This window comes from Balaenoptera physalus (assembly GCF_965194825.1).
Source record: "Balaenoptera physalus genome assembly, chromosome: 3".
In the NCBI taxonomy this organism is placed as follows: Eukaryota; Metazoa; Chordata; class Mammalia; order Artiodactyla; family Balaenopteridae; genus Balaenoptera; species Balaenoptera physalus.
The window spans coordinates 4,346,434-4,367,961 of NC_138890.1; the positions used below are offsets into that span (position 1 = coordinate 4,346,434).

At 43.4% G+C, this 21,528-nt stretch overlaps 1 protein-coding gene across 2 annotated transcripts in view; it reads left to right on the forward strand.

The window, feature by feature from the left end:
- SAFB (scaffold attachment factor B) overlaps positions 1-21,528 on the forward strand; it is a 34,290-nt gene that overhangs the window by 6,139 nt on the left and 6,623 nt on the right. For both annotated transcript variants that reach the window (XM_082456910.1, XM_082456911.1), the window contains exons 3-14: positions 7,048-7,112; positions 7,194-7,400; positions 10,126-10,188; positions 12,751-12,778; positions 13,721-14,231; positions 14,655-14,704; positions 15,504-15,598; positions 17,395-17,544; positions 17,629-17,711; positions 18,027-18,166; positions 18,323-18,411; positions 20,001-20,107. In XM_082456910.1, coding sequence (XP_082313036.1) covers positions 7,048-7,112; positions 7,194-7,400; positions 10,126-10,188; positions 12,751-12,778; positions 13,721-14,231; positions 14,655-14,704; positions 15,504-15,598; positions 17,395-17,544; positions 17,629-17,711; positions 18,027-18,166; positions 18,323-18,411; positions 20,001-20,107 — 1,588 coding nt within the window. The remainder of the gene's footprint in view (positions 1-7,047; positions 7,113-7,193; positions 7,401-10,125; positions 10,189-12,750; positions 12,779-13,720; positions 14,232-14,654; positions 14,705-15,503; positions 15,599-17,394; positions 17,545-17,628; positions 17,712-18,026; positions 18,167-18,322; positions 18,412-20,000; positions 20,108-21,528) is intronic.

Genomic DNA, 21,528 nt, shown 5'->3' on the forward strand with positions numbered 1-21,528 from the left:
AGTACATATTGATATTTGGTAGGGCAAGTCTATAAGTTCTGAATTATTTACAATCATCTTATTAGATTTTATCATGATTTTAACTGAAAATAGAGTTTTTTCATCTGCCCCGTTTGAACAAACTCAAAATGGTTTGAAATCTGATTATTTTAATCAGAATCCTAGAAAGCATACCTCAAGTAATCTCAGCATCCCTCCAAAGTAGTTTTACACCAATACTTTGTTTAGCAGAATCTTTTAAAATAATTATCAGCAAAATAATTTAACTAGAAAAGTAAAGTCAGCATGTTTGCTTTTTAAGCTATTGCCTGATTCTGTGTTGCTGGGTTGTTTTTGTTTCTTTTGACATAATTTCTTTCTTTTTTTTAGAATAACCATCAAATGCTTTTTAATAATTGGCAAAATTTTGAACAGATACTTCACAAGAGAATATAAATAAATGGCCAGTGACCACATCAAAAAATGCTTGTCATTAGCTATCAAAGAAATTAAAATTAAAATGACTAGAAATGCTAGAAAACAACTATTAAAATAGCAAAGATACAGAAAAACAAACTCCCATACATTGCTATAGAGTATGTAAAATGATGCTATTTGGGGAAAAAAATTGGCACATACTTACAAAATTGAAACTTCAACTAAAATACAACCCAATTATTCCGCTCCTGTGTCTTCAGCCAAAATAAATGAAAGCATAGATCCACACAAAAACTTGAACATGAATGTACAACATATGTTTTTTTTAGGAGACATAATTTCATACTTAGAAAAGATGCAAGAATAATACAAGGAATTCTCATATATCCTCATCCAGATTCCCCAAATGTTAGCATTTTATTACATTTGTTTTATCCTTTTCTTTCTCAGGACAGGGAAGGAGGGGGGGGAGAGAGAGAAAGAAAGAAGAGTGGGGGGAGAGGGAGAGAGAGAAAGAGAGAGATAAAATAAATGTTATATATATATATATTTTTTTCCCCCCGAACTATTTGAGAATAAGTTGCATGTATGTGCCCCTTTGCCCCTAGAGACCGCAGTATTTTCTAAAAGCAGGGACATTACATAATCGTACGTAGTTACCGAAATCAAGAAATTAATGTTAATATAATACTGTAATCTAAGCTTAGACCTTATTTAGATTTAGTCGTTTGTTCCAATAATGTTCTTCATAACTCAAAAGAAGAAAAAATCTAGGGTCTTTTCATTGCCTTCAGTTGTCACGTCTTTTTGGTTTCCTTTAATCTGCAACAGTTCCTAAGACTTTCTTTGTATTTGTGACATTACCGTTTTTTGAAGAGCACAGACCACTTATTTTGAAGCCTGTTTTTCAATTTGGGTTTTTTTGGTTGGGTTTGGTTTGGTTTTTTTCCCCTCATGATTAGGTTCAAATTATACACTTTTGTCAGAAATACCACCAGAAGCGTTATCTTTCTCAGTTAACCTCCCTAGAGGCACATCCTGACCATTTGTGTAAGTGACTTGAGGTGGTATTGGTTGGGTTTCTCCACTGGAAAGTTAACTATTTTACTCTTTGTAATTGTATCTATGGGGAACATACTTTGAGACTTATAAATATCCGTTTCACCCTCCACTAGTGTCAGCATCCACGGAGTCTCGTCCAATGGTGATTTTCTAAATTTGTCATTCCATCTCTGGTAGTTGGTTTTCTGCCATAAGAGGTAGCTTGCCCTTCTCCTTATCATCGTGAACTTAGAGATTCCTATTTTATTCAGTAGGTGATAAGTAAGCCTTTATGATTATTATTTTGATGTTCAGATTGTCCCAATGAGAGTCCTTCAGGCTGGCTCCTGTGTCTTTTTGACAGGATCACTTCATTCTGTGAACACTTACTTTCTGGCACAAGACAGTGTTCCAGTGTCTGTTGCTCTCCCTGCCCCACACTGGGAATCAGCCATTTCTTCCAGGTGCCCTCCTTCCTTTTTGTGGAGCGTGCTGTTGTACTCTTTGCTACTGGGATGTCAACTCCTTGGCCAGTGCTGGGTCTGTAAGGTCTTTTGGTCTCAATGGGCCTCATGAAATTAAACAAAGGTAAAGCCATCTGAAATAAGCCAATGACAGCGTAAGAAATGAGAAAAAAAATATGGGACTTCCCTGGCGGTCCAGTGGTTAGGACTCTGTGCTCTCACCGCCAGCGGCCGGGGTTCGATCCCTGGTCGGGGGACTAAGATCCCGCAAGCTGAACAGCGTGGCCACAAAAAAATAAATAAAGCTCTGGCTAATATGAACAGTGCACCTGCAAAACTCACTAGCTAGTTATAATTGTTCATCACTTGATTCTCTTGCGTTTTTGAGGTGGCAATGATAGATCATCCACAAGTCAAAGACTTAAGTTATTGCCAGAAGCCATTAAAAATAGATATACTATTCTTAAATAGTAAGTAAAGCTAAAAGGAAATATTCTAGTAGCGTGACATGACTAATTTTGAGAAGGTTTTCCTAGATGTGATGGCTTGATATCATAAAGTTCTCAATTCCCCCCAAAGTAAACTAAAAGAAACTTTGAGATTTGTCTGTTCTAAAATTAATCAAAAAGAAAATACACAAGAATAACTAAAATTGAAAAACAGTGTTGCATACTTGCTCTCATTTTAACGGTAAGATATTGAAACAGAGTGGGGAGTTTAAGGATTTGTTCATTATAAAGGAAGCACTAAGGATTTTTCAGTAAACAATGTTGGAACAGTCGGCTATCTGGTGGTAGGGAAAAGCTGTATTACCTTCTTCTATGCAAAATAGAAATTCCAACTAGAATAGTATTTTTGTAATATAGTGGTAAGGAAGGCCTGAAATGAGACTTAAAAAAAAGAAACTATAAAGAAAAATAAATTTGGCTACTTGAAAATTTTAAGTCTCTGTTAATAAAAGATACCATAAGTAAGATACAACAACTGGGAGAAAATATTACAGCATGTAAGCATCCAGAAAACATTAAATATTCCTACAAATTAATAAAATAGACAATCTAGTTGACAAAGAACAACAGAGATTATGAATAGGCAGTTCACAGATGAAAGAAAACACAAACAAGGCCTATATACAAGAAAAAAAAATTCCCTTGCTGGTAATTGAAGGAAAGCAAATAAAAATAACGAGATATCATTTTTGCCTGTTATACTGGTAAAAATTTACACAATTCTCAATATCCCACATTGACGAGGGTGTGAGGAAATGGGTAGTTATTGGAGATGGTAAATTAATAAAGCTGCTTTGGGAGGTTAACTAAACTAAGGAACTCCATAATATGGAATAAAAGATGGAAGTGAGTCAATATATAGCACAAGAAAATATTCCAAGGCCTTTATTGAGTAACAAAAGCAAGTTACAGAATGTATATACAATATGGTTCCATTACATAACAAGTTTATTTCCATTTGAATGATATATGTGTGTAAATCCCCAAGAAAATGTTTTGAAGGACCACCAAGCTGGTAACAATGGTTACCTCTTAGAAGTGCAATGGGGAGAAGGGAGAGTAGCTTTTTTCATGTATTTATGAGGGTGGATCTTTTATCAATAAATGGTGTGAATCTTTTAAATTTATTTATTTTATGTATTTTTGGCTGCGTTGGGTCTTCGTTGCTGCGCGCGTGCTTTTTCTAGTTGCGTCGAGCAGGGGCTACTCTTCGTTGTGGTGCGCAGCCTTCACATTGCAGTGGCTTCTCTTATTTCAGAGCGCAGGCTCTAGGCACGCGGGCTTCAGTAGTTGTAGCACACAGGCTCAGTAGTTGTGGCGCACGGGCTTAGCTGCTCCGCGGTATGTGGGATCTTCCCAGACCAGGGCTCGAACCCATGTCCCCTGCATTGGCAGGCGGATTCTTAACCACTGCGCCACCGAGGACGTCCCAATGGTGTGAATCTTTTAATGAGTGTATTTGTGTAATTGTGTGGATGTATTTATGTAATCAAGCAAATTTTAAAAAATGTTGACCTTTCCACATGCAGCAGGCCACACGGGGTACTGGGGGGATATCCCAGCAGAAGTCCAGGGAGGTGGTCTAACAGGTGAGTTGGACGTAATTGCCGAAGCAGAAGCTTAGCAGGGAGAAGAAACCGGAATCCCAGGCGAGGGGGCTGGGAGCAGGTTATGGAGACAAGCGCTGAGTGAGGCCTGTAGTTTGGAGACTGCGAACATTGGAGGCGTTTTACTCTGCGGAAGAAGGCTTTGAGGGGTACCTTTTCCCTTAGTACCAAAAACAGTCGCTTTAGTTTTTGCAAGAGTAATATTTTTCATTCACGTTAATTTTGGATTCGTTTAGACACACTGTTTTTCATCTTTGGAAAGTAGGGTGTCTTTCCCCAAACCTACTTCCCCCCAAAGTAGGCGATTGTTGGTAAGCATCCCAGTAGGGCTGTGCTTTCTATATTGAAGACTAAACGTTCTTAGAACTGCATAGTCTCTTGACATTTCTGATCAGGTCATTTAGCTGGGAGAGTTCTCCCGTGGAAGGGATTTGAGCTGCAGTGTACCTGTGCTTACTGCTCAGGAGAACAGTAGGTCGTGAGATCTGAGTCTGCCTGATGAAAACCTGCTGCCTTTCTTGTGAAAGGGAGAAAGACAGTATAAAGGGTGGCAAGTTTGTGGTAGTCTACTTAGATTTTTTCCTAGTAGAAATTCAGTGGAATTGGGCAAAAACCAATGTGCATGTTCTAGAATGGTAACCAGCTTTACCAAATACAGTAAGTCTGTGGAAACGTTGCTGGTGTATCTTCCTGGCATATTTACAAAGACCACTGGGTTGAGTTCCAGACATTTTTGAAGCTCAAGGCATGTTTTGCCATAGGAATATTATAAAATGGTATTGGGGTTCCCAGTCAGCCGCCAAGGCTACTTGCACGTAATGTATTGCATTCTAGTATTAGTGTCACAATTCCCTGTGTTCCTAAATAAGATGTTCCTGAGAACATGAGTGAAATTAGAATGTGGAAGAATCAAGTAACACATGTTATAAGAAAATTCTCATCCTTGAGAGAGGTTTTTTTAACGTCTGAATGATGGTATAAATGATTAGGGTTGAGCTCCCCGCACACACAGATTCTATATAGACTTACGAGATTAATCATTAAATATAGGCAAATTAATGTCTAGTTCTTTTATATTACTTGAGGAACACTTAGTAGTCTTAAGAAATTGATCTTTGCTTTGGGGAAATAGGCGTCGCAGGAAGTGAGTCCTCCTGAGGTTGTGCAGCTAAGGACAGGTGGCTGATGAGCACCTCTTTCCATAGACCAACGTTTCAGACCAGTGGGGGGAGAAGATTAGTAAATGGTGTTGGGAAATCAGTTTCCAGACGGAACAGGCATTTGTAAAATAGTCTTACTCAGCAGGAAAGTGAAAGAATCAAATGTTAAAATGAAATCGGAAAAGAACTAAATATAGGTGAATATTTGTGTTGTCTTGGTGTGGAGATGGGCTTCTAAACATGAAGGTAAAAACCATTTACACATAAAAACCGATTAATAGCTTTGGCTGCATGAAAGTAAAATTTACCCAGAACCCAAAAACAAAACTAAAAGATTGGTGAAGAACTGGGAGAAAATGTGTTGTGTATATGACATGCAAATTAAAAATGAGGAGAAATGGAACAGAGGTTTTTTAATTGGGGAAAGGGTATAAATGAGAAATTTTTACAAATGTGCAAATGATTGACCAAAAAATGCAACCTAAGCAGTGATCAGATAAATTCAGGTTAAAACAAGCATTCCTTTTTTGCCTAGCACATTGGCATGGGTAAAGAAATAGCTGATTTTAACAAAGATTCAGAAAAATTGGTACTTTGATTCACTGTTAATGGAACTATGGTTTGTAATACTCTTCCTCTGGGGTATCATGATAATATATGGGGTGTTTCTTTTTAATAAAAGACTTTAAAATGTACATACTCTTTGTCCCAACTATGCCATTTATAGAAATATGTCCTAATACGACAATTACCTGGATGCAAAAAAAGGATTACCAGAATGTTCATTTTATAAGCATTTTCTTAAATCTCCATCCATAGGTATTACTTACGTCAATGACGGTGTCTCCATATAATGCTATGAAAGTGTAGAAAGATGTTAACAATACATTAAATGAAAAGATTATAAAATAGCAGTACAGTGCCATTTTTAAAAGCGAAGTACATGTATATACATAGCACAGTATGGGAGGATATCTATCGATATATGCCACTGTATGATAGCTCGAGGGCTAACTCTAGATGGTAAAATTGTGAAAGGCTTTTACTTTCTTTTTGCTTTTTTATGTTTTCCTTTTATGTCATTGTCTCTGTGGGAAAACATGTTCCACATTCCTTAACTAAAAAGCAGCACAGGGACTTCCCTGGTGGTCCAGTGGCTAAGACTCCGCGCTCCCAATGCAGGCGGCCCAGGTTCGATCCCTGGTCAGGGAACTAGCTCCTGCTGCAGCTAAAGATCCCGCATGCCGCAACGAAGGTCCTACACGCAGCAGCGAAGATCCCGCGTGCTGCAACTGAGACCCAACACAGCCATGTAAATAGATAGATAGATTTTTTTTTTTTTTTAAGCAGCACTTTTTCTCCCCCCCCCCTTTTTTTTTCTTTTTGCCCACAGCACGCAGCTTGCGGGGTCTTAGTTCCCCGACAAGGGATTGAACCCAGGCCGAGGGCAGTGAAAGTGCGGAATCCTAACCACTGGACCGCTAAGGAAGTCCCCAAAGCAGCACATTTGTATAAGATACTCTTCTCCCCATAACCAAAGCCACTTAACAAGAAGGGCAGGCCTGGAAAAGGTCTAGTCTACCTCCACCTTATTAAGAATCCATTTCAGGCTCCTCATACTTCCACAGCCAGTTGATAAGAACAGAACCACTTCTACTTGGGGGTAGTAGAGGGGCTGCCTTATGCAGAATGGCCTTACCATTCCTGGATTATGGTGTTCCTAAATGGAGAAGTGCCACGGGTGTTTTAGGTTGTCTTATTTCTGTAGTGCTTAGGGCCTATAAAAGTGAAAGTTGTCACATCTGGAAAGTGCATATCAATGATCTCATGCTGTAAATTATTCCTCCAGGGCGCAAACCAGAAGAAGAGGGTGTGGAAGATAACGGGCTAGAGGAAAATTCTGGGGATGGACAGGTATGTGCAGCCTTGTCAGTGAATCAGCTCCGTGCGTGGACCCATGACAGTCATCTGACGGTGGCATTTTCTTTGTCACAGGAGGATGTTGAGACCACTTTGGAGAACTTGCAGGACATCGACATGATGGATATCAGTGTGTTGGATGAAGCAGAAATCGATAATGGAAGTGTTGCAGATTGTGTGGACGACGACGATGCTGATAATCTCCCGGAGTCCCTGTCCGATAGTAGAGAGCTAGTCGAGGGAGAAATGAAGGAGCTTCCTGAGCCGCTTCAAGAACATGCTGTAGGTAACTCGGCAGTGTCTCTACAGTGTACCCTAAACGTAATAATTCCTCAAATAGCTTAATAGATGATAAGTTTTATATTTGGAGTTAAGTTCTTTTAATGCCAGTTTAGTAGAATGGGGGCTAATCCATTCACATGTAAAAATCAGATGAGTCTGAAAAACACACTTTGCTTCATTGAAAAATGGTGTCTTGTGAGGAACGCGAGTATATGCTCTCCATTTGTATCATGCGGTGTTAAACCTTTTGAGGATACTATTGTAGATCTTCCTGTTTATTATAGGAGATTGGTCTGTGGTGTAACACCTGGGATGCCTTGAAAATACCAAAACAGAGGTTGAAAGTTGGTCTTTTGCTGTCAACCAATTGGTACTCGCCTAGTCAATCTTTAACACTAACTTTGATGTTGTTTTTAAAGCCTTAGCTTTTTTTCTTGTTAGATGCAATTATGGTGGGCATTATTTATTGAACTTTGTCTACCAGACATTAGGCATTTCCTTTAATCCTTTCAACAACTGTGTGATATATAGATGCTGTTATGCCCATTTTCCAGTTGGGGAAATTGGGGAGTAAAAAGGTAAAGAAATATCTCCAGGCAATATATAGGTCATATGAGAATAAGAATTAAGACCAGGCTAATTCCAGAGTCCATGTACTTAAACTCATACACCACATTATCTCAGCGCTGTTAAATTTACTGGATTGTGTCATTTCCGTGAGGATGAACGTTTCTCAGGTAGCCAGAAGAGGCAATGAAAAATAGAAGCCATGAGGCGTCTTTGTAGGAATTCCTAGGGCTTGGTGTTAGGACCTAGGAGACACCTGGTTTTCATAGTCCTCCTCACATCTTTTGTGGAGTGTCTCCCAAGTACTCCAGTACTCCCTGGGGAAGGAAGCTCTGTTCTCTGCTGGTCCACCCATGCCATTCCTTGGAATGTGTTTGCATTTTCTTTTGGAACTGATCCTCAATACCCTTAGAGGTAGCAGATTGTCATCTTTGAAAAGGGGGGTGCGGTTTGAGAAGCGATTGAGTCATATTGACACAGATAGGGTATGCAATTGTTTCATCTTTTGATGAGTCTCATTCACTGGCTTCCTAAAAAGGAGTACCAGAAACACGAGAGCAGTGAAACCCTTCCTTATTGACTGCTTTTCCTTAAGGCTGTTTTATTCCCTGTGATTAGAAAATAATATATTCAGTAACAAAAGCCTGGAAATGCCTAAATGTCTATCAGTAATGGTTAAATAACCATGGTTTAGTGGAAGCAGTTGTTTAAGAGTTAACAGCATTGACTAGAGGTCTGCCACTTAACTTGCTGTGTGACCTTGGCTAATTTACTTAATCTTTCTGGGCCTCATTTGCAAAAATAGTAGGTTTGAGGAGGACTAAATAGATGAATGCTTATCGCTAATTTAGAGCAAAAGTCATCAAGCTGGCCAAAGATTTATTGGAACACAGCCACACCTATTTGTGACAATTGTCTGTGGCTGATTTCTGGATACAACAGCAGAGTAGAATAGTCATGACAGAGACCGTCTGGCCTACAAAGCCTAAAATACTCACTATCTGGCCCTTGACCCTGGCTTAGAGCAGCACCTATTGTATAGCAGACGGCAGTAGGGTTATTGCTACTGTTACCATAACATTTATTACTCCTTCCAGTAATACAGTTACTACTTCTATATACCATCTCCGTGAACTAAGCTTATTTATATGAACTAGAATAATCTCCAAGATGGCAGCAAAAGTAAGGCAGGGAACAGAATAATGTGCTACTAATCATGGAGACAGAGAAAGGGGAGACGGTCTTTCACAAGCGTGTGTGCCCATGCTCTTGTGAGCCTGTGTAGAATGTCTTGAGATGGCTGTGTCAGGGGAGGGAAGGAGTGGTGCAAGGTGGTTTCCTAGTCAAGTAAAGGTAATAACAATACATGCTAATTATAAAATATTTTGAAACTATTTCCCCCCTCCCAAAAATAAACCAACATTCAGGGCTTTATAACAAACAATCTAAATTATGTTAGGTCACACAACAACGATTTTATGAACCCCCTTTCTATATCTGGGGAATCCCTTGCCTTATGGACAGAGCCCACCTCATAGAGTAGAAGCTCAACATACCAGTTATTCTTCCCCTGCAGGTGGGGCAGTGATGGGTCACCTGGGCTTTGCCAGTCCTGTGCTCCTGTCCCCACTCAGTTTGGAAGCTGATGGTGCTGTGTGGCAGGGTTCCCGGAGAAGCCCTTCCCATGTGGGCAGTAGCCGCCCTAGCAGCAGCAGTCCCAGCAGCAGTAGCGTCCAGGCTCGGCCAGCTGTGGTGGCCATGGAAATCCAAGAGCCCACTCTGCAGCGTGACTCTGGATGCTGTTCCTGGAAGAACAGCCCCAAACCTGGTGGTCCAGTCTACCAGGAGAGCCCATGTACTGCCCAGTAGTACTTTTTTTTGCTTAACTTAGACTTTTGTTTTTCTTTGTTTGGCTTGCATCTTGAAACCCAAACTGATACCATTTTAGTGGGTCTCCTAGTCTGTCTACAGGTATATGTTTATGTACATTTCTTTCATTCGAGGTGGAATCACAATATAATGCTGTTTTGATTCCTGCACTGTGTTTAGAATTTCATCTTAAGTGACTTTTCATGGCTGTAGCTTTTCACTGTACGGATGTACCATTATGTTACCTTATTATTGATGTAATAAATTTTATTCTCCATTTATTTTACAGGTAGAGGACAAAGAAACTATAAACAATTTAGATACTTCATCATCTGACTTCACTATATTACAGGTAAATTGTTGTATGTCTCAATAATTTTAGAATCAAACATTAGACCAGTCTCTCGAAACCACTTCCAATATTGTATGGCAGTCCCAACTAAAAGTCATTGCAAAGTTTATTTCCTTTGTTGGCTTTTGTAGAGGGGGTTTTGCTTTCCACTTTCCCCTAATATAACATGCCTATTGAAAAGGGCTCATCGTCTTGGCTTCCCTTCCAAGCACTGTGGCGTCCCTGCAGCTGAGAGGAGGGTGTGTTTGCGGGGTTCTTGTTAATTTGATTCGTGGGAGAAGGGCAGCCTGTCAGGTCTGTTCTGGATGGCATCCTCTGCAGAAAGACTATTAGATGAGACATGAGACAGCAAGGGGGACACCCCCTCCTCAGGAGAGACGAATGGGGCACGGATGAGGATGCAAGGGGGTGACCAGAGCGCTGACCTCACAGCTGGGAAGAAAGATGGATTCTCAGGGGTTCTGGTTCTGCCTTTGGGAAGTTTTTCTCAGAAAGTACACAGATTTCTTTTGATGACTGTGTCATCTTGGCTGTTTGACTACCATCTGTGTAGAAGTTAAATCTTAGATGAGAACAAATGAGATGTGGCCTAACTTTCAGGTATGGTTTGCATAAATGTGGATCTTGAGTTTCCTTTTCCTTTTTCTGCCAGCCTGTAGATGTAAACTGTTGGAATAAAGCTGGGTAGCTGATTTTCAGTAGAAAGTTTTGTGAGGAAATGAAAATACTTAAGCCAGTCATAAGTAAGCTGACTGCCAGTCAGCTTACGCCAGTCCTTGTGTTTTGTTTGTTTTAATAATGTCACCTATGCTGCTTAATTGGAAATCACCTTTCAGACAAGATCTTCATTTGCTTCTGCCAGGCAGGGGCAAGGTTTGTTATTACCGAGCCAGAACCCCGGCCTTGAGGAGGGTGCAAATCTCAGGGAAACTTGGTGAAACCCAATTCACCTTTAGGGCTGATGTCTCTCTCCAGCTGCAGAGTGACACAGCCTGTTCCTGACTCAGAAGGGAAAGACGGAGCGGGTCTTGTCATCTTCTTGAGTGTCTCTGTAGGTCAAAGACTCCTGTATATATTATCCTAACCAGACGCTTACGTATAGCTCCTCTCAGCGACAAATAGAAACATACGCATTTCTCTCTAGGGAAAGTTAGGAGAGAATTGTTCTGCCTAAAATGATTGTTTCCTTCAATGTAGAATCTTTAATTCCCAGCATGAAATGAAAAAGAATTGATTACAAATAAATGAAACTATTAAGAAAGTGAACAGTTTCCTAGGGCTCCCCAGAATGGCAGGTCAGTGCCCAGTGGAAGTTGCAAACCATTCACGTCCATGTAACTCATATGCTAAGCACCTGTGCTGTGTCAGATGCATGAGAAGAAAGGTTGGTCTCCATCCTTCCTATGTAAACAGAGCGATGAGTTGAGGCCTGGACTGATAAACAGACTCTCAGTCACATAGCCTTTGCTTAAATCTTGACTTTGCTGTGTGTCCTTGAGGAAGTTTGTCAGCCACTCTGTGCCTGTCTCCTAATCTGTGAAAAGAAGGATGATACTAATAGTACCAACCTGCTAGGGCTGTGTGATGATTGGTTAATATATATATAGTAAGGTGCTTGAATTTGTGCCTGGAACCTAGACAGTGCTTATCAGCGTTGGCTGGAATTCCAGAATATTGTAGTTTGTGCGGAGGGAACGTAGGGGTCAGGGACCACATATTGAGAGAAAGTCCCTTCCTTTAGTTGGGCAGCCTCTCTATGACAAGGTGGCCCCTAAGCTAAATACCGAGGGATGTGTAGGACTTGGTCAGGGGTGGGGTGAGGTGCAGATGGCCCTGCTGGAGAGGGAGGTGGCAATGGGGGTGGTAAAACCAGCGCTACTGTCGGCAAGGAATAACAATGGTGTGACTTGACAGGGCTTCCTGGGAAGAGTTTGAGGGATATTTAGGAATTAGGGCTGCCTGGTGGGTTGTTGGTTAGAAGAGATAAAGAAGCAGGCATGTGTAACACTGGAGAGGGCTCAGTTGACCAGGTGGGCAGGGGTGGTATGACCGTGCAAAGAGCAGAGGTCAAGCCACCTGTGCCTTCTTTCCCTCGATCTTTTCAATTTTTGGAAACTAATACTATATTAATTAAGTGAAAATTGATTATCTGATATGTGTCAGGCATTCTGTTAGGCACTAAAGATAGAAAAAATGAAAACACTGCCCTCCAGGGCAGTGTTTAAGACAATTTAGAGGGATAGACAAGCATGTGATGGGTTCATCACCATTAAAAGTGATATAATGTTGCCAGGCACTGGGAAATACAGCAAAGCAAACAACAGTAATAAACCAGGCCCCTTGAGAGCATCCTGGGCTGTGGGGCTTGGGGCTGAGGTGAATGGGGTGGGATGCCAGCTGTGTGGGCTCTTGCCCAGAACAAGCAGGTTCTCCACCTGTTGGATTTGTGAGGTCCCTTGTCTGTGTTTTTAAAATTCCCTTCTTAGTTATTATAGTTTTTGGTGTAAATAAATTCTAGGTTTCATCCATCTGGCACAATCTTATTTATATTTTTTGTTGCAGGAAATTGAAGAGCCATCCTTGGAGCCAGGTACTGTTAAATGAAAAACTTAGCAGCGGGGTTTGGAACCATTCTAGTTTTCCACCTTCTCTAATTTGAATTCTTTAATTTTAAAAAGTTACCTTACTGTAGTATACATTGTTCTAAAGGTTTACGATCCAGAACATACCAGGATCATAGAGATTGGAAACCCAGCCATATCACCAGATCTGTGAAAGTGGCTGACTTCTCATTTCGCAAAATGTATTGGTGAGATGAAACTGTCTCATGCCTTTTTAAATGTACACGGCACTTAAACTTATGTAGAGAGAGTTTGCATGCCTCTCGAGAGCAAATACCTCTGTACCCCACAGAACAGATCTTGTGATATTGGGCAGTATCTTAACTTTGTGGTTTTTAATTCAGGCAGTGCAGGCAGTGGTAGGGAGATACGGTTTAAAACATTGAGACGTAACTGGATTCCAGAAGAGGAAAGAGTTTCTTCATGAGAATTCCAAACAAATAACTGTTCACTTTCTGGACTGCAAATATCTCAGAGCACCGATGGAAGAGATTCTGGTTTTCATGTTGGACTGTTCTGTTAAAAGAAATTCAAAGAAATTTGGAAATTGAGCTGTTCAGTGAATGGTGATACATTCAGTTAAGCAACTTGGACTTTGGAAGCTAAATTTGGAAGAGTCATATATAAACGACGACAGAATGAAGACTGTCAAGAATCAGCCAGAAGGTTATGGGGGTTAAATCTCTGGGATGCTTTTCTCTTCCATGTAGCGTAGAGGCTTGCTCTCGCAGGCGGTTGGAGCGTAGGTAGTGTAACCAGTGTAACTTTGTGTACCCGCGGGTTTTCCAATCTCTGTGTAGCTAGCAGTTCTCTTCGTGTTAGTGTGGCAGCCGTGCCAGTTCCACATTTGTGATTGCTTTATTTCCCTGGTAATTAAACCTTGTGCCATTCTATTCCTGTTAAATCCGTAGAAAATGAGAAAATACTCGACATTTTGGGGGAAACTTGTAAATCTGAGCCAGTAAAAGAAGAAGGTTCCGAGCTGGAGCAGCCATTTGCACAGGAAACAAGTAGCGTGGGGCCAGACAGAAAGCTTGCGGAGGAAGAGGACCTTTTTGACAGCGCCCATCCGGAGGAGGGTGATTTAGATTTGGCCAGCGAGTCAACAGCACAAGCTCAGTCGAGCAAGGCAGACACCCTGTTAGCGGTAGTGAAAAGGGAGCCCGTGGAGCAGACAGGCGATGGCGAGAGGACGGACTGTGAGCCTGTAGGGCTAGAGAAGCCAGTTGAGCAGAGTAGTAAAGCCTCAGAGCACACGGAAGCCTGTAGCGAGGAGGCCTCGGAAGCGCCCCCGGAAGCCTCAAGCCCAGACCCCAGGGATAGCAAAGAAGACGTGAAGAAGTTTGCTTTTGAAGCTTGTAATGAAGTCCCTCCGGCTCCTAAAGAGTCCTCAGCCAGTGAGGGCGCTGATCAGAAAATGAGGTTTGTTTTTTCTCAGTTTTAGACCAGACGCTATCTCCTTTTCATTGGTCGTTTAATGACACACATAAGCTGTTGTTTCTGCAATTGGCCAGCCAGACTGATGCAATTGTAGTTTACTTCTAAAGAATGTTTTATTTCTCTTTGTTTATTTTAAGCTGATTACATAATCTTTTTTCTTTTCTCAACCTATCATGGTTGTTTTCTTTAATTCTTCCTAATTATCTTTAGCCCAGCAGAATTAATTAACTCCTGTGGGTCTGAAATCTTATGGTTAGGTCAGATTTCCAATACACGTTTGTCGGGGTATCATTTTTTCAGAACTAAATTTCGGGTAGGTATGCAACCTCAGCACGTATTTTATAATTTTGAGTTTGTTTCCTGTCTGCTTCTTCCTTCTGGAGTGACATTGTCTTTTGTCTCTAGTTCTGTCGAAGATGACTTGGATACCAAAAGGCTTTCCAAAGAGGAAAAGGGTAGGTCAGCGTGGCATCATCCCCAAGAGCATGTTTGGCCCCCATGGTGGCGGGTGTTTGGTTCTGGGCTGTCTACACCCATTTCTGCCTCACATGTGCCTGTGAGCCCGTCTCGAAGCCTTTTCTCCACTCTGTCCCCTGCTCCTCACTGCAGGTTCTGGGTTGCAGGGCAGAGTTGACACATCGATTTGATGCTCATGCTTGATTTTGCCAGAGGGCTTTGAGCTCCTCTGTCCTGACTGACCCTCTGATTTGCAACCTCCTTAACCACGGTGACACTTGCAGATGGAGAAAATGCTTCGAGTTTCAGATACCTTGGGGCGGTGGGGAGCAGTTTCCCTGGTATTGCAGATTTATCAACACCAGAGCCCTTTATTGATCCACTGATTGAGAAGCAGTTTTGCTGGTCCAGATTCCTCCTTAATCAGTGTTCTAATAAGAACAAAAACCAGGGGTAGGTTGTGCTCTGTGGTTCTACACTGATAGCACCTGTCTTACATTCCAAAGTCGCCTCACTGGATTGGGTGATGCCATTTGGTAGCTAAGGGACCCTCCCACGGGCTGAGCCGCCCCCGACTCGCCATAGTAAGTGGCGTTGCCAGTGGTCCCATCTGCCTAGTGCGCAGCTCCAGAGCTTGTGTAAGGACAGTGGGCGGGGCCCCACACCCCAGCTGGCTTTGGGTACTGCTGGCATCTGGGACAAGTAGGGAAAGTGTCTGGTTTGGAATGATTTTAAGCTTTTTTAAGACTCAGGATTTTGTTGGTGTCATGTTTTTGACCTGAACTTTTTTTGTGATAGGTCGTAGCAGTTGTGGTAGGAATTTCTGGGTTAGTGGACTTTCTTCTACCACCAGAGCTACAGATTTGAAGAATCTTTTCAGCAAGTATGGGAAGGTAAGACCAGGGATGAGATTTTTAAGCCCATGGAGTATGGCTTCTACGTGCAGATTATTGTCCCCACGCAGCGAGGACTTTGAGTGACTGTGCATGCTGCTCTTTGACCTCACATTTGCTCACATTGCTCGTGGCGGGTCCGCCCCCCCTACGGGGAGAGATGCAAGCCCAGTGGGATCTCCCAGAGCCCACATCCACTTTGTATTTCTCACCTTTCCCCGGCCCCCAAGCCACCACACGACTTGATAGCTTCCTGAATCCATTTCTCTGGCTTTAGGCCTTAAACCCAGGGAGGGCTGTGGAGGGTGGACCAGAGGGCAGGGTGGGAAGGTGCTGGTAGCATTTTCGTGAGATGGTGGTGATTACAGAACACGAGTGAAGCTGTAGATATGGTTACGAACAAGATCTCTGGAGCCAGGCCAGTGTGGGCAGCTGTGGGCCCCAGCTCTGCTGCTCAGAGTTGTGTGGCCGGGGCATGTCGCCTCTCCCGTGTGAACCTCATCTCGTCACCTGGGGGCCCTCAAAGTCGTTGTCTCCTTATGATGGCGTGTGTAACTGGAGCAGAGCTGCTGCTGCCCTGCCTCTGCCCACGTGCTTTCACCCCCAGCTGGGTAGCTCTGGCCCCCTCTTCTCTGCCACCCCTGCCTGTCTCCCTCCGTCCTCAGCCCAGCAAGGGTGGCCATGACGCCCAGGTGGGCCACCTCCCCGCCTGGGTGCCAACTGCAGTCCCCCGTGTGTTGCCTTTAGTCCCTCCTCTTTCTCCCCCTCCCTCTCCCCCTTCCTCCCCATGCTTCCCGAACTCACCTCCAGATAAACTGCTGCACCTGTGCCTCCTTGTCTCTCAGTCGGTCTTGGCCAAGTGAGACTTAGCACAGGCTCGTGTTCGTAGTAAGGGTTCAGCAATGATAACAGAGAAAACCAACGTCATTTACCTTGGTTGTTGACGTTTAGGAACTAACAAGGAAAACTAAACTTGACACGTTTCTCAGAATAACTCACGACTCCCTGGGCCTCAGTAATACAAGGTGGGACCCTTTTCTTGATTCTGCTTTGGCCCTCAAAGCAGATGGCTGCTCTCAGCAGGGAAGTGTCAGCCTGGAGCCTGCAGTGTCTTGGGTTCATTGCTGGCTCGAATAAGGGACCAGACCACTCTGAAACCTTCCTTTGGGGGTAAGGCTCCACGTGGCACAATGAGAATGAATACCGGCCATGGCCACTGGTTCCGCTGGGACCTCTCCTGAGCCGTGGTGCCTTCTGCCGTAAAAGGCTGTCCCTAACTTCAGCTTACTGAGGTTGTTGGGAGAGTTAAATAGCATATAAGGATGTATCTGTAGTGCCTGAAACATCTCCTTGAATTTTGTTTTGTTAGTAGTAGGATGGGCTCTGCATTACAGAGCGCTCTTTATAAACCTGTCCTGTCGCTCTCCTACTGTAGATGTGTCTTCCTACTTCACTGGCCACGTAGATGACTGCATGTTCAGAAACATTTCTTTACAAATTTTACATAGTGTTAACGGCATGCTGGCAGGACTCTGCCTTCTGCTTCACTTTCTCCTCCACGCTGTCATCCTGGTGCCCTAGAGGAACAGGCAGGATGGAGTAGGAGCAGCCGGACAATAGCATTACCCTCCCCAGCCTTTACCTGCTACTTGTCCTCCACCTGTTCTCAGTGTCTCTGGTGGGGGGCGGGGGGGAGCAGGACGTGGGGTGGGTCAGAGGGAAGCAGCGTGGACCGCAGTGTCGGGGTCTGTGGGGGGGCTTCGTGTCCAAGCCATATTTGTGTGCTTTCCTTCAAGGTGGTGGGCGCCAAGGTTGTGACCAATGCCCGGAGTCCTGGAGCTCGCTGCTACGGCTTTGTTACAATGTCCACGGCAGAAGAGGCCACAAAATGCATTAACCACCTGCACAAAACAGAGCTCCACGGGAAGATGATCTCAGTGGAAAAAGTAAGGGGCTATTTTCTTCCCGGGATGTGACCATGTTAGGAAATAAGGTAATACTTCCACCTGCCACCTGATTCTCTTTTTCAGGCAAAAAATGAACCTGCTGGGAAGAAAACTTCTGACAAAAGAGAAGGGGAGGGGAAAAAAGAGAAGTCTAGCAATGCTGACAGGTATTACTCTTCCCGAGGGGATTGTGGCCAAGGTGACCCTTTTCTTCATTTCACGTCCTTCACGTTTTCCACGGATGGGGAAGGCTGTGAGGCCCTCGCCCCCTTTACTTTTCTGCATTCGTTGAGGACGGTTTCACCCCCAGTCCTGGGAGATGACTCCAGTCCCTCTCCAGGCTCCTTGTTCTCCATCCTGTTGATGCCTTAGAGGCAGCCTCCTCATCACTTGGTGCTCATGGCAAGAGTCCTGTCATCGTCGCTGGCTTTTTTCCCTCAATATCTCTTCTCACCCACTTGTGTCTGGGGTGTTATTTTTAGATCTGCAAACATTAAGAGAGAAGAGAAGCCCGACAGAAAAGATGATGCTAAAAAGGGTGAAGATGGAAGTGGAGAAAAGAGCAAAGATCAGGATGATCAGAAACCTGGCCCTTCAGAACGATCTCGAACCACAAAATCAGGTAGCTGACCGATGGGTATGGGAGATTTCACCTTGTGTTCTGTTCCTGGCTGGTGTGGTTAGTTGGCAACACAAAACTACATTTGTTTTCTATGGAGTTGAGTGTTGTTCCTCATTTGGAGGTGCCGCTTCTTATCTTGCTCCTTTCTTCCTGTAGGAAGTCGAGGAACTGAGCGGACCGTGGTGATGGATAAATCTAAAGGTGTACCTGTTATCAGTGTCAAAACATCAGGATCCAAGGACAGAGTGAGTGTTCCTTTCCCACCTGGGGTATTTATTTCCTCTGACATTCCTATGTGTGTTTTAGGGGATTCTTGAGCTTGAGAAAAGTTGTCAGCCTTTCCAAAATGTAGGTTTTTTTGAACTTCAAAAATGGGAAAGTTTATAAGCTTTGCTTCCTAGTTTGTATGATAAGAATTGTTGCTTTTTGGTTTTTTATAACTAATTTTCAAATTCAATTATGGGAGTGGTTGGCTTTGTTTGCCTGAATCAGGGTACAGTAGTCCATTTTCCTTGCCAGCCTGGAAGTTTGAGCAGCTCTCCATTGTGCATTCCCAAACCCCCGTGTGACCCAGGCAGCCTTCCGGCCCGCCTTTACAGCCAGTCCATACTCTGACTCCTTGCAGATACTCCACAGAACACGGAATCCACAAAGTGCCAGTCTTAGGTTCTTACCACTTCACTCTGCCTGCCACTGGGGTCATGGGTAGCTGTTGATAGTCATACGTTCAACTTTTGACAGGCTTACAACTTTGATGGATGTGGGTCCAGGTCCCCAAGGCTACCCACATTCTGAGATCCACTGGGGGGCCCCCTGGACTCGGCACATAGTTGTAGTCACGGTCAAGATTGGCTTCAGTGATGCAGACAGGATACACAGCTGGCCAGGCGGGGAAAGACAGGTGGGGGGAGTCTGGAGGGGACCCTGCCGGCTCCTTTGTGTTCTCCCTCCCATGTTGTCTCCCGCAACAGTGACAGTGCAGCTGCTTGAGGGTGATGCTTCTGCCCAGGGAAGCCCGTTGGAGCCTCAGCTCCCAGGGTTTTTACCGGGGCTGGTCACGTAGTCCCCTCTCCAGGCAAGTACCGAAGGAGAGCAGGTTTTCAGCACAAACCACCATTTGCATGGTCTGGGCACAGTGAACCACCTTTGCCAGTTAACTCTTGACTAGGGACACTCTGAATGCCAAGTTCTCTAACACCAGCCTCAGGCCTGCCATGTTAACCTGTGCTGCCCAGAAGATAAACCGTTTAAGCTTTTGAATGTTGTGGACCAGTTGCAAGCTGACATTTCTATTATGACATTTCAGTCTGCCTGTGTTTGTGCAAATATTTTACTGTGTTAGAGCGTTTTCCCCTTACTTTATAATAAATGATGTAGAATGGCAAATTGGAAGTGTGAATTTGAAGGCTGAGGCGGGTAGATCTCAAAAAATAATGCAGTCGGCACAAATAAGGAATCCTCAAACATACCAGAAATAGCCTCAATTGGGCATCGCCGCATGTTTAATATTAAAGAATGTGTTTTGGACGCAAAAGACAAAGTGAAAAAAAAATACTTTTTTATCTTACAAAAAGTTTCTGGTAAGATACTCATTTCCATTTTGACTAGTGAAAGTACTCGATGAGTCATATTTTAGCATTAAATGGTAATGACAGTCTGTGACTCTGAATTACGATAAGCAAACATGAAGTTTCTTAGGAGAGAAGGCTTTGTTATCTGATTGTTTCGTTAAACGTTAATCTTCACTTCTGATCTTGGATGCTTGGACCTGGACACACCTAATTCTCCTGTTGTTGTTTCTACCTTAACTTTTCAATGTTTCTTGGTGAACCAGGTTTCCAAGAGCCAGGATCGCAAATCAGCCAGCAGGGAGAAGCGGTCTGTTGTGTCCTTTGATAAAGTCAAAGAGTCAAGGAAGTCACGAGACTCAGAGTCCCGCAGGTGAGTCAGAATCCAGGAATGTGGGCTGGTTTGGGTGTTGCCGTTGACTGGTGGTAACTCTGTCCTGGGAGGGTGTTTTCCGAGTCCCCTGTGGGTGGAATATTGCTTTAAACCTCTGCTCCTTTGGCTTTTAGTTCACAGACTTCCTGTGCACTGGCTTTCTTCTGTGACTTTTTTCAAACTGTTTTCTCAGGCAGATATTTTGAAGATTCTGGGAGGTAGCAAAGGCAGGGAGATGGAATGCTTTCCTGGGACAGTAGTGCTAGTTAACAGAACATACCAAATTTGCTCCAGAAGCTGTGAATAGGGAAAAAGAGTGGGACAGACCAATGAGAGAGCTGAGAGGTCCTCGTCCTTAAATAAGCCCAAGACAAGGTCCTCATAATTTTTAAAAACTAAACAGAAATGTTGTCAATCACGTTGAGTGACAGTTAAAGTTTCCTGTCAAGAAAAAAATTTAAACTGTAGTTTAAAAAATAAGAACCATTAGTAAAAAGGCTAGCAGAATGAGACTGAGAAAGGGGGCAGGAGCACTGTTTTCTGTAGTACGCTGTACAGAACTTTCTGCTGAAAAGGGAAAGGCAGTGGGCAAAGAAAAAGTGCGGCTTTGGTGAAGTAATTAGCAAATGAGTAGAACTGACCCATGTGCGTGTGGGAATTTAACATGATAAAAGTGATATTTCCCACTAGTGAGAAAAGGACGGGCTCACCCCAGAATGGCTTCAGGTCACTTGGCTGTGCCTTTGGACAGTCCTTTGGATCTCTGGCTCACATCACTACAAATTGTCAACATAAACTGCTGGCTGAACATAAACATAAAAATTAGTTATCCGTGTAATGCAAAAGTAAATATATTTATGAGTTTGAGCTTTTGAAAGGACTGAAATTTTATAAAGGAGAGGTAGACTAAATTAAAATTTCTCTTCTGTACAATGAAAGACCAAAGAGAAGGTGCAAAGATGTGTGACAGATGGTAGTAAAGGTGTTTTGTAGTAGATAAAAAATAACCCGATAGAAGATGGACAGAAGGGGCTGCGTACATATGGTCATGAAACATGAAACGTCGTTCAGCCTCACCAGGCATCAGGGACATGCAGGTGAAAACAGCAGTGAGACTGGTTTTCCATCCGTTAATTTGATCTGAATTACAGTTGGGGGAGACAGATGCTTGTAGTGGTGGGAGTGACCTCTCCGGGGGGCACAGCAGCCTGGAGAGCGGTCCCGAGGTAGCACGGGCTTCTGAATGCTGGTGTTCCAGACCCAGCAATGCCACTTCCCCCAACCTGCCCGAGAGGAACCTGTGCTAAGAAAATGGGGCGGGGTGGCCATTTCCCTGAGGCTGGGAACAACCAGAAGGCCCACGAGGTCTGCGAGTGGTCATGTGCACTGTGGCCTCTCACTTCATGGGCTCCTTCCCAGAA